We start from the raw sequence: 12,983 nt of genomic DNA, 5'->3' as shown, positions 1-12,983 counted from the left end.
AGTGTCTTTTAACAGATCAAACACAACTACAGGGGTTCATTTGGTGTGCAGTCTCTCTGTTAATTGTATAAGGAAACAGGATTGTGTAACACTGCAATAATGTCAAGCAATGAAGAAACATCCAGGATTATAAGACTGGTCCTGTACTTGAATTTAATTAGGGCCAAACTAGATGCTCATTGTGTCGGCCACATTCACGAATGAAGCAGTGCTGATGCCTAATTCTATTTATTCATTACATTTAGGAATTGCTTTTCACTAAACATCCCAAAGTGACTATCAATAAAAACATATATAAAAAACAATTTATAATGTACAATTTTATTAAAATGTATAAAAACTATATACTAAAACAGCTTTTAATATGAAAAGGGGCACAGACATGAGGGAAGCGAAACCTTCCCCTCTCCCTCTGCTTTACCTTCCTGTGGTCTGTCACCCAGCAGTGCCTTGGATACTAGTAAGACGGACTGAGGACAAGTACCCGAAGCAACAAAGCATGCAGAGGTAAACTGGGGAAGGGTTCCCTTTTTATGTTAAAATAAGACACAGCCTTGCCACTAATTTTTTATTTCACTCAAACAAACAAACATGGCTGCGTCTAGCTTGGCCCTGAGTAGCTGTGTTCTGTCTTTCAAGAGCCCAGCTCAGATGCCAAGCCATGCAGAAAGAGAGCCAGCCTACACCACAAAGGTATAGCTGTTTTATCCTGATTCAACTGGTAATGCTTCTGGAAACTAGTTTGATGAGGAGATCCCTAGCTATCCTCCTGTAGAAAGTATGCTCAAGGTTCCTTGGGGTTTAAGAGGAGAGAATTACTGTTAAATTGGTTTAAGTCTGAAGTGTTGAATAGATATCCTCGGGGGGAAAAGGAGTAAGAAGCCAGATATGTATTGAGTGACCTTTTCTTGGATTGGCCAAAACAGAATATGCTTAGTCAAACTCAGACTATAAATGCAGACTACAAATGCTTAGGAGAATTAGTCTTTCAGTTGTACAAAGATCCATTTCACACATTAGGCAGTGGTAAATATATGCTTATTGCCACATGTACATATGGCAGATAGCTGTGGCCAGTTTAAGACTCCTAAAGCTTGGGTATGTATGCACATGTGTATGTATTTGACCAATTCTCAAACCCAGGGCTTCTAGCTAAGTAAAATAACTCAAAACCGGTACAATTCTAAAGCCTAACAATAGACTCAGATATGTGAACTAAAACAAGAAAAGGAAAAAGGATGGCAATAACTAGACAGAAGCAAGGAACTTCCAAATTCAATACTCACGTCTCCAAACACAATATATGAGTGTGGAAGGTTTTATTCCCTCCCAAATAATTAGCAGAGATTAACAGTTGTCCTCATCTCTCAGGAGATTCTTTGCAAGCATGTGATATTGACCCTCACCATAAGTCCCAATCCATCACACCACAGGCTGGAAACTGAGCCACATCCTGGCATCATGAACAGGCCAGAGCCCAAGCCCATCACATCAGGGCCCCTTGAGCCAGGGAGCCCTGGAATGAGATCTCCACAGAGCCTGTACTCTTGGAGCCTACACTCCTTAAAGAACCAACCCCCTTCCCATGCCAGGGATCGCATCCTTATGTCAGCCCTTTAGCCTGACCAGGAGCCTGGAAGGAGTGCTAAGCTCCAAGACAGAAGCCTGAAAAGGATGGAACCTGTGAAGAATGATCTGGCCCTGGAGATATGAAAGTCTTCCGTTTTTGTGGGAGCAAGTTGTCGAACCTTGGTTTCTTGTCAGGGCTAGGACAGAGAAGATACACATGGTGCTAAATGTGCATTTTATGGTTGCATATGCTACATTTTTACATGTGCATGGCACACACCTGTTATCATCCCTACATTAAAACTCACTGCAAGTAGAAAACCAGCACAGAAGGATGAAAGAGAACCATTCTCCCTGACCGGCTAGTCTTTTACTAGCACAAAGTTTTATATGGAGAAATATTCAAGAATGGCATTTCCCACATGCAGCCTACTGGCTGGACCATTTAGCTCAGTTTTACTGTACCATAAAAGCAAGAGGTTAAATCCAATTGTTCTGTACTGAGAACAGAAGGATTTTTGACCAGCAGATGCCTCCACTAACAAAAGTAGTGGAAGCAGATTTTAACCAAATACAGCCTCTTCCATTCCTCCTCATAAAGCCTGTTTGGAGGGTAGGGGAACACTCAAGAACACAGAGAGAGGCTGCAGGAGAATTAGCAAAAAAATCACCCCAATTTCATTAGTGGAGGTATCCTTCAGGATCAAAGACTCTTCTGTGAAGGAAAGGGGACTCTCTGTTCACATACAGGCATAACTGGATTCAACCCAAGATGTTTAATTAATAGTTATTTATGTATTCTTTTTAAAAAGGGATCATTTGAAAAGTAAAGATCCTCCCTAAGATCTTCATTTTCACTGCACTACTGAGGTCAGAAACCAATTAGCAACCCAGCCAGAGCACATTCTTATTGAGGTTAATACATAACTTGCTCTCAGTACCATGAAAAAAAGTTGCTTTAATGGAAAACAATCCAGTATTACTGTAAGGCCTGAAGGTTAGGGTGGTTTTCATTTGCTATGAATCATGCAAATAGCATATTTCTCCTGAGCAAGAGGCCCTTCTAGCAACTCTAATTACGACAAAGACACAGATGCATTTTTAACCCACAATTCAACAGTGTTTAAATCATATGAGTGCCATCAGCACTGGGTCATCCATTCTAAGCATCTTCTATAGATCAGAAAGTCATAACGGGGTTACAGTTAATAGGCAATATAGCAAAGTAGACTTGCTCCATTTGACAAGCCCTGGAGACCACTATTGCTTCTGTCGTGTGCCTCTGCATAGGATTGGGATAGGACATGCTGACCCTTATAAAGGTGATGCACAGTATCAAAAGATCTATTGCATCAAGGAGTGGGGAACCCATGGCCCTCCAGACGTGGTTGGAGTCCAACCCCCAGGAGCTCCAGCCAACATAGCCAATGGTCAGGGATTTATGGGGGCTGAGTCCAACAACTTCTGGAAGGCCACGGCTTCATCATTCGTGATCTAGTCCATTGGAAATGTCTCGCTGGGGTATCAAAAGGTCTTTTCCTTAAACTAGAGATGGAGGATTAGAATCTGTGACCTCTACCTTTGAGCTAAGGCTGCTTGACAGTAATAATAATTATTAAGCTGCTAATAAAAGCTTGGTGCCATGCAATGGGTACAAATAAGCGCAGGCCACAACATTTAAACTGCTTGACTCATTTTCAAGTTCACCAGTGTCAAGCTTCATGATGAGTTTTATTGAAATATAAAACTGCAAGCTAAATTATCTTTCTGTCACTTCTACTCTGGGTTCATCTGGCTAAGAACAACCCAAACAAATGGGTTTTGAAGCAAACGGAGTGCCATTAGATTGTTGTTTTATACTGTTACCGCGGCAAGAGGAAAATTTAATGTCTATAGCCCCGGTTAACGTGCAAAAATCTCAGTGGCAAGACGTACATTGTTGCTTGCTGAGAAACATCATTATGGGTTCAGTGTCCAGCAATTGTCACTGATACACTGCTCTTTAACTTAGCCCCTGGTTTTATGCTCATTTATGTATCTCATTTCTCTTTTCCATTTTGCCTGGGTTTTCTATAGCAAAAGTAGTTTCTTGAAAAATAATGGCAACTGATTGCTCTCAGTCCTAATAAGAAATAAGTGTTTAGGGTGATGGGACGCCTGATGCAACTAAACCTCTCAGGACAGACCCTGAAACAAATTTTGGAGCAGTGATTCAAAGCAATCCTATGATATTTAGGAGTGGGGGGAACCCTGCAAGATAATAAAAGTATGTACAAAGAGATATCTTGCAACAGATGCTGGCAGAGAACCAAATGGTGTATCAGAAAACTGCATAGAAAAATGGATTTGACATTAAAGCAAGTATTAAATCAAAATGCTTAGAGAAGACTGAAGGCTCTTCTAGATGACTTGCTTATTGAGCATTCATCCCAATTTGCTTGCACAAAGCTTATGTAGTGGTTAGACTATATCCAGGTTTAATTAAACATTTGTTCTGATTTGTTGGTGGGGCGGTTACACGACAGTGAGCATCCATCTTTACTTGTTTGTGGGGTGTTTTACACATCTTCGTATTAATCATTTGTTCATCCCAAACTTTTCAATGCATTTCCCTATCACTTTCCAAACCACAAAAAGTCTGGAGGTTTTTTTAAGTGGATTTTTTTTTTGCACTAGGGCAACAGAGCATTTTAATCCACTTTAACTGCACAAACACAAAGCTCCTGTTTGCGTTTAAATCCCTTCCACAAAATACTGACAGTCAGGAGACACCCTGACTTGGGACCCAGCACTGCTTACTGCAGTTCAACTCTTGCCTCCTCCCAAGCTTTCACTGCATCCTGAGCACCTACCCCAAGCCTCCAGCAGCTCTCTTTTTAGGAGGCGAGCACACAGAATCTCCACCCAAAACGGTGTCAGGCAGTCCTCTGCTCTCTCTCTCTCTCTCTCTCTCTCTCTCTCTCTCTCTCTGTGTGTGTGTGTGTGTGTGTGTGTGTGTGTGTGTGTGTGAGAGAGAGAGAGAGAGAGAGAGAGAGAGAGAGAGAGAGAGAGAGAGAGAGAGAGAAAGAATCTGTGGATGAAGGCCTTAGAACAGCTTTTCCCAACTAGTGGGCCACTAGGTGTTGTTGGACCACAACTCCCATCAGCCTCAGCCAGCATTGCCAATGGTCAGGAAAGATGGGAATTGTGGTCCAACAACATCTGGTGGCCCACTAGTTGGGAAAGGCTGCCTTAGAAGAACAAGCCAGCTAGGGCAGGAGGCAGCAGGAGAAGCTGCTGTGGCCAGAAGCTCTGCTCTTTGCCTGTCTGCAGTTCCCATGCCTAGCAGTTTTGGTAGCTATAATGCTAGGCCTCTTCTGATGGAAGCTGCTGACAGCAATAAAAAAGGAGGAAGATGAAATTACCATATAAACTTAGATGTCTGATAGTGCCAGAAGCCCTTTCTATGACTCCAAAGACACAGTGAAGTCAAGATGACTCATTGACTGGGAATATTTTTGCATCTCCAGGTTCACACAAGAGTCAATAAAACTGTTAAAAGGCCAAGAGAAAATGGGATAATGAGGGAAAGGAGAAACCACATACATATTATACTACGTCCCTCTTGCACTGCCTCAAAACCAAGAAGATATCTAAATGTCATGGAAAATATGAAATGATGGGTAAATTAAGGGGAGGTTCAACTTTTATAAAATTGCTTCAAAAACCCTGCAGTATGAACTACAGAAGCTGACGTTTGAAAGAGACTGAAATCTTCCTCCTTTAACGTGATTCAGTCATAGGAAGCCCCCCATTTTACACACACATACACAGTTTCTATATGTAAAGAGATACTTACCATCATATTTTGCTAACACTGCCTGAACATCTGCATATGCTTGCAACTCCAACAGAGCTTCTAGCAAATTTTCATGGATATTGAACATGCTGAGAAGAGGGAATTCCTTCATTAACTACAAAAAAGAAAATGGGCTTAGATTTAGCATGGCATCTTGCAGCACTGATGTGAATGAAGTTTAAACAACTACTCTAATGAAAACATTAGTCTAGTTGCTTGACTGGTGCTCCCTGAAGACTTTGGAAATCCTTCTCTAATAATTTCCATTGGCTTCTAGAATAGCTCCCTGGCAGTGGCCTATGCTTGGTTTAGGAGCTGCATGACAGGCAGCTGTGCTCTAAGGCAAATTTTTAAGGCAAACGTTTACTACAATTATTTATTTATTTATTTCAATATATTTATATACCACTTTATTACAATAGCCTCTAAGTGGTGTACAAACAACTCAACAATACAATAAAGGTAACAATCATTTAAAACTACAAAATCAGAAATTATTTGAAATGTCTGCTGAAATAAAAAAAATCTTCAGTGGTGCTAAAAGTTCACTAGGGAGGGGGCCTGTCTAACCTCAACTAGAAGGGCATTCCACAAAATTGGGCCCACTATACTGAATGCACGGCCCCTGGTGGATACGAACCATGCATCCAAGCCATGGCGAACTGCTTTATTTATTCCCTGGGTAGAACTGCATTCCGTCAGAGGGAGCCTCCCAAAATCCAGAAAAACAAACTATCCAAACATCCTCCAAAGGGGATATCTGAACAATGTGACAGAAGTTGGTTTGTTCCAGATGCAAGAACAGACAGGGAACAAATTCTAAGATGATGATGATAGCAATAACGAGGATGATGTAGCTCCATCCTCACAAGCAGCCTCCATAGGTAAATGGAAAAAGACTCCATCTATAGAGATACAGACACATTTCTGCCTTCAGTTCTAACCAACCCAAGCAGAATAATGTGGCCGGGGAGCTCTGGAGCCCTTTCCCTTTCCAGCACTGCTTCTTTGGCAGACTCTCCTTACTCCGGGAACCATGCAATAACTCAGTACAGAAGCTGAAATAGAAGAGAACACCCTTAAAAATAGGGAGATCTCATTAGTTTGATAAAAATCAGCTTAATATTCTTCCAGTGATATTTCCTCTACATAACCATGTCAGATTGTTATCAAAATTACACTGGTTTTATGAAACGACCCCTGCCCCCCAAATTACAGGAGACTTCAAGAATCAATTTAAGGGTAACTAATTTTTAGCTCTTGGCACAAACACAGCTCCCTTTGATAGCAAGTCAACAAAGCTTGATGTTTATTGGCTCGTAAATGCACACTTATTTTTCATTAAACGTTGCCTACCACTCATTTTAAATGCATTAATTTATAATATTAATTTATAATATACGTACAATTAAAGACCTCTGTAAAGCTGAATTTCATGGTTTTGGAGCAAATATGCAAAGTCATTCTGTAGCAAGTTCCACTTGTAATTTGGTGCTGGGAGACAGTCCCACCTAAAGTTTTAAATCACCATGTTCATGGCAATAATCAGAAATCACTCTGCCCTTTGAGAGACAGGTTAGGACCTGCGAATGTTGGAACTTTCACTAAACCAGGTTCTACATGGATCTTACCATGGGATAAAATCACAAGGAAAATCACAACTGTCTACCGAAGGAATGAATGTATGGCTGAGATATATCTGCTTTGGTCAGCATATATCTGAAAAGTCCATGTAACTGTTGATTTGCACATTCTTCAAAGCATGAAGGACTGACTAAGTAATGTGAAGCCGCATGAGCTAAATAGTGCTACTGATTTTTTGTCCTCATCATAATCAGCACATGAAACTTAACTGAATATAACCGGATACTGGCAATATGGTTTATGTATTCTCTAACGTCTTTGGGAGATATAAAAGATGCAATGTATTCTCCTTTACAGATTTTGTTTCCCTTCTGGTTCTCATGACCAACTCCAGGCTCTCAGAATCAAAATTCCTTTGGTGTTAAAGAAGCATCACATTAATAAAGTGGGTGCATTGGGGGCTAAAACAGAGGAGGGGAGAAAAGCAGAGTAGGAAACTCTCTCTATAGACATTAGAGGCCCCTTCTTTTGCAGAAAGGTATTGTGTGTGAGCACCTCAGTGTGTGTATCAGAATACAAACTCTGTCTCACCCCGAGCCGCCAAAACTGTCAGGGGCCAAAGGCTGCACATATTGCCATTTATTATTTATTTATTTATCCCATGTGTATACTGCCCATTCTCTGGGAGGTTTAAAGAAATATTAAAAATTGTATATTGAAAAAAATTGAAAACTTTTACACCATAAAACACTAACAGCGATAAAACCAGCAAGAAGAAACCTGGGTGCACATATGAGTTCCCCCCGGGTTGCCAGGGGGGAATATAGAGCAAAGGACAAGCATGACTCCTCACTTGGCTGGATCTGCAGCATATGCCTCTTGCTTCCCTTCAGTGTCATACAGCTCAAGGCCTAAGTGTGTGTGTGCATGTGAATTAAGAGGATATTTGAAGCTCTCTTGCAACAGAATGACCCATGGGGGATACTGGGGGTGGAGGTAGCATTCAGGGAGCCCAATTTCCCTTCCAACAAGGAATCATATAATCAGTGTGGAACTGGTCTGAGAGGTCAACTTCCTCCAAGCCCTTTAGCCCCGATTTCACTTATGAAATTGATATGGCCCCTCCTGTTAGATGGCAATGATAAATGTCGTGGCAATGGTGATAGTTTCTCTATCAGCTATTTCCATTATATGTGGACTCCATAGCCAACTCAAGACAAATAACCTACTCAAAGAGCTGCATTGCCTCATTCAAAACGTGTGCTCCAGAGTGCCTTGCAACCAGTTATCTAAGACGTGGTGGGGCAGCAGTGTTTACATGAACTCATGACAGATGAGTTGCTGCTACTTACAGGGAGGGAGAGGGGCAAGGCAGCAGAGAGACCAGTGCAGTACAAATGCACCAGTGGAGCAAATCCTACACTCCTGCTGGTGCGTTTGCACCACACAAACCTCCCCACCGTCTCGTGAACGGTTTACCACTTCTGGTAAACAGCCGTGACTTAGCTGTTGGAAGCTCACATAAGTGTCACTGGCTGCTACTGCTTGCCACACTGCAGAGGATGCTGCAATGTAGATTGCACATGCTTGAACACAGCCATACCTCAGCATTGCCTCAGTGACATATGCTGCTTCCCTAGTAGGATCAATGTTCACTTCATTTATGCTAATTGTCGCCACATGCGATTTGCTTGGGTAGTTTATGCAGTTGGGATGAAGCCTCGATCTCCATTTGATAAGGGTAGCAAGGCCAGTTCATAATGGCCAATGACTAGCTTCCCACACATAATTTCTGTGGGATGAGAGCATCAAGTTAAATAAGTCTAACATTTTAAACAGACTTGGATGGGTTTCCCCAAGAGTTAACTTTGAAATATCAAAGAAAGAAAAGTAAAACAAAAAACCCACAGGAAGACCATCCCTGCTCCTACTCAAAAGGCAAGAAATGGATGGGTGAGGTGCATAACAAGGGCCTAAAAGCCTAACTGAATTAATAAACTCATTGCACAAGCTATCATTAAAGGAGCTAAAAGAGAACCAACCAACTGTATAAACCTACAGATTAAGTAATGAAAGCAAAGTATGCTCAGACTAAAATTGAAAAGAATGACATGCTGAATGAAATTGACCCTGTTCAAGACAGTAAGATGCAGTCCACATGGAAATCTGTTCTGCGGGTACATCACTGTATCAGATGTTATTAAATTGCTGTTCCCCAGGTATGCAGCTCTGATGTTCATATTTGTACAGATGAAAGTCTGGGTTTTAATTTTGTTTGCACATTAGTTTTAATAGGTTATATTTCTTTGAAAAGGTTTGTTGGGGATTAGTTGGGCATTCTCCAGAGATAAAGCAATTCATATCCAGAAGAATTGTAACTGCCTAGAAGCTATGCCCCCCACCAAATTCTAAATGCGCAGGGACTAACTCTGCTTACTCAAGGGAAGCAGAAGCTATTTACATAGGATCAGAGAACTCTGTAATGATTATTTCTAATTTTCCAGAGCTGAGTCTAGACGTTGAAACAAAGCTCTAAGGCCTGTCTCAAATTAAGCTCAGCTCACAATAGGATATGTTATACTGATGACCACCATAAGGGTGTTTGTAGCCCTCGGAATAATGGGGAGGGAACATCCTCTTCCAAAAGGATTGGAGAGGCTGCCTCTTCCTAAATGAGGCATTGCTTGACTCCCAACTCTATACAGTAGATAGAGAGAATTGGGAGGAATGCTTGAACACAACACAGGCATTGCATTTCTATTCACAGTGAAGAGAGCGGGAAAAGTGCTCACAATCTCAGATGGATCCCCTGAACTGATTATGCATAGGCGTTTCAGTATGTTTTTGTGTGTTTACTGAAAGCTCTTTCTAATTGTAAAACAGAAGCAGTAGGAAGCCATTTCTAGGACTTACTGTGCCATGCTATATGTGTTACTCAGAAGCAAGTCACACTGAGTTAAATGGGGCTTACTCCCAAGTAATTAAATACAGGATGCCACTGAGACCCAGGACTTACTTTTGAGTAGGCATGTACAGCATTGCACTGTTAAGTGGTCCACTATAAATTCAGGAAGTGAATCAGAGCACATAGAATTACAAATAACAGAATCAAAGTGATTACCCTAGCATCATGCAAATAAATAATTACTAGCAGACTAATCATTTCTGAGCCAGGAAATAAAACAGAACACTGACAACAAATTAGAGACACATTACAATGTGTCCTTTTCTGGTTAATTTCTCTTTCTTTCTGACTAACAACAATCTCTCCCCTCCACTCCCGTAACACTCTCTGTCAGGGTGATAGGCTTGGATGTCAGACAACAGCACAGACAAGTGCATTGTCTAGACTGGAAGAACTATCCCATCAGAAAAGTCTTATGGCTAAATCAATCTGGATTGTGACTGTGAAAGTAGCCATCACTTTGCTCTCAGAATAAATGCAAACACGTAAAAGCGAATGAGTGGACAAGATGTGAACTCTAATGCCTTTTCTTTCCCACAGTGGAATAATTTTTCATAATATTTGCAATGAATTACAAGAAACACAGCAGGCTAGAATAGGGCAAAAAGTAATGCAACTGGAGCATTTTTAACACTATCATAACTTGTTCACTATAGTTCTGTTTTAAAACAGAAGGAAATAGACAAGTTATTGTACCATTTACCCTCCCACCTATAGAAGGGTGAGGAATTATTTGAGGCTTTGGTATTGTAATCACGTTTGGCTGTGTGTGTGTTAGGCAAAATTAGGTCTCCAGTTCTTGGGGATGCAGGTGTTCCACTGCTCCGTAGGCTTGCACATCGCCCCTGAGACTTGATTCCTGATACAACTTGATTCCTACAGTGCAGCCTCCCCCAACCCTGGGCCCCCCAAATGTTGGACCACAACTCTCATCATCTCTGACCAATGGCCATGCTGGCTGGAGATGACAGGGATTGCAATCCAACAACGTCTGGGAACTGAAGGCTGGGGAAGGCTGCTATAGTGCCTCTCTCTGTTGCCACGGCATTTGTGCTGCTGTTGTTCAGAAGAATAACTATGGGTGGGGCAATTTGGGTATATAGCTTTGAAAGGGGTGGTGGGTAAGATGGAACTGGTATCCTGCCTGTACACAAAGCACTGTAGAGAAACTGATGTCAGGGTTCCCAAGAGTGCAAACGCTGCACAAGAGCTTCCTTGCAATGTTCCCTGTTGAACAATCAGGCTGAGCCGTTAAGATGGCAGGAGGCACATGGAAGATGGCAACACACCTAGAGTCCAACACATAATTTAGTCTTATTAGGGCCATATGCAAACCATGTGAACAATCCTACAGGGTGGGAGCTCAGGGTCAGCAGTAACCCCAGGAAGCCTGGACTTGATCCCCCTCTACGCACATTATAGGCAGAGAATGAAAGCGCATACATAAGTGGACTCTCTGGGATGGATTGAGAGTATGATTTCAGACCAGTAAACAAGGCCTCATGTGAAGGTTCCCAATGCCACCAGTGAAACTAGACACAACCTTCATTTCCATTTCATTTCTACGTAGTTTAAAAAGACCACCAAACACCTCAATTTCTCAGCACAGGGACCATCCATAAAGTATGTCACACGGCAAGTGGTGTTAATGGATAGCAACACTGTGACAAAGTAGGGATGGGAGTTAGTTGAAATGGGATGTCTGACAAGAAAGAAGCTGTTGTTAGCAATTACAGTTTTGTATCCATAAAGCAAAAGCATCTTAGCATATTGTCTTAAGCCTGAGAATGAGAACAAATAACTGAAATCGTATTTGTATTGCCCAACTACTTGCTGAAACCCTATCTTGTTTCCCAGGAAGTGTCATCATTCACATTTTAACACTTCATCTTTTTGCCTTGGATTGGAGAGGATACAAATCTTTTTCTATTCTTTCAAACAAACCCAAAGGCTCTGCCCTGTCTCCCAAAGTTGTATTGTGTAATGAAGCTACAAAAATGGTCATTCGTCAAATGGAGACCATCTAGAATTCCATCTTCCTATCTATACCTGGGATGAAGAAATGACAAGACAAAATTCATCTTTGTTAAAGTAGAAAATCGTTATTTGGCTCTGTAAGAACAAGTGGCAAAAAGTGGGCTACCCTAGCATTCCTCTGTGCAAAAAGAGAAATCCTCACAGATGGACACATCCTAACCATGAATGACAACAATCTGTCAGGATCGTGATCTTGAGAATGCTGCTACGTACAACTAGGCCTCAACACTGGTCCACCACCTCACAGATTCACAACGACAGAAATGACACTGTTGTTTATGTTGGTAGTAAGATAATAAAGTTAAAATTTAGGAAGTGACGAAGTGGATTAGATTTTGAAGTGAGACCAATCCATCCCCTTTTATGATCTGTTCCTTTCACTATGAACACATATTTCCCTTATGGCTGCTATGCAAGCACTGATATGTTGTATTAAGATTATAAGCAAACATGACATCCAGAGTTGGGGTGTCAACAACAATTGAGATTAGCAGAAAATGGCACAGAGGCAAAGAGCACAGAAAGGGAGGTCAAAGCATCAGCAGCGTTGTCAGCCTAATACAGACTATAAACTCCCCCTCCGCCAATGAGGAATGATGCTCATTTTAAGATTCCAAATTAAAATCTATCTTCCTTTATATTATATTATTATACCATTTTTGTAGCATTCAGCACCACACCTGCCTCTTTCCAAATCCTAAAAGTAATTTCATTAGTTTTTTTAAAAAATTACTTTGATAAGGGAATCATCCCACTACACATGGAACCTTTAACTATAAATATAGCATTTGCTTGGCTGTTATTCCTTTCCTACATGTGTGGTGAGACCATTGAGTACTGGGCTTATGTTCTTTCTTCCCCATTGACAATAAAAGGGAGTATTTAAATCTGGACATCTTGCACTTTTTTGAAAGCATGATCCCCCTTACACTAAGTATTGAACCCATTAGAGAAAGCTCAATATTCAAGGTAAGGGAGATCCCACGTTCT

General features: G+C 41.3%; 1 protein-coding gene across 4 annotated transcripts in view; it reads right to left on the bottom strand.

Annotated features, from left to right (window-relative positions):
- The window catches only part of ST7 (suppression of tumorigenicity 7), a 154,897-nt gene that overhangs the window by 19,365 nt on the left and 122,549 nt on the right, over positions 1-12,983 (bottom strand). For all 4 annotated transcript variants that reach the window (XM_061640062.1, XM_061640061.1, XM_061640064.1 and 1 more), the window contains exon 9: positions 5,408-5,522. In XM_061640062.1, coding sequence (XP_061496046.1) covers positions 5,408-5,522 — 115 coding nt within the window. The remainder of the gene's footprint in view (positions 1-5,407; positions 5,523-12,983) is intronic.

The sequence above is a fragment of the Rhineura floridana genome, chromosome 8 (assembly GCF_030035675.1).
Source record: "Rhineura floridana isolate rRhiFlo1 chromosome 8, rRhiFlo1.hap2, whole genome shotgun sequence".
Lineage (NCBI taxonomy): Eukaryota > Metazoa > Chordata > Lepidosauria > Squamata > Rhineuridae > Rhineura > Rhineura floridana.
The sequence above is the reverse complement of the archived record's forward strand: the minus strand, read 5'-3'. Positions and strand labels throughout refer to the sequence as shown.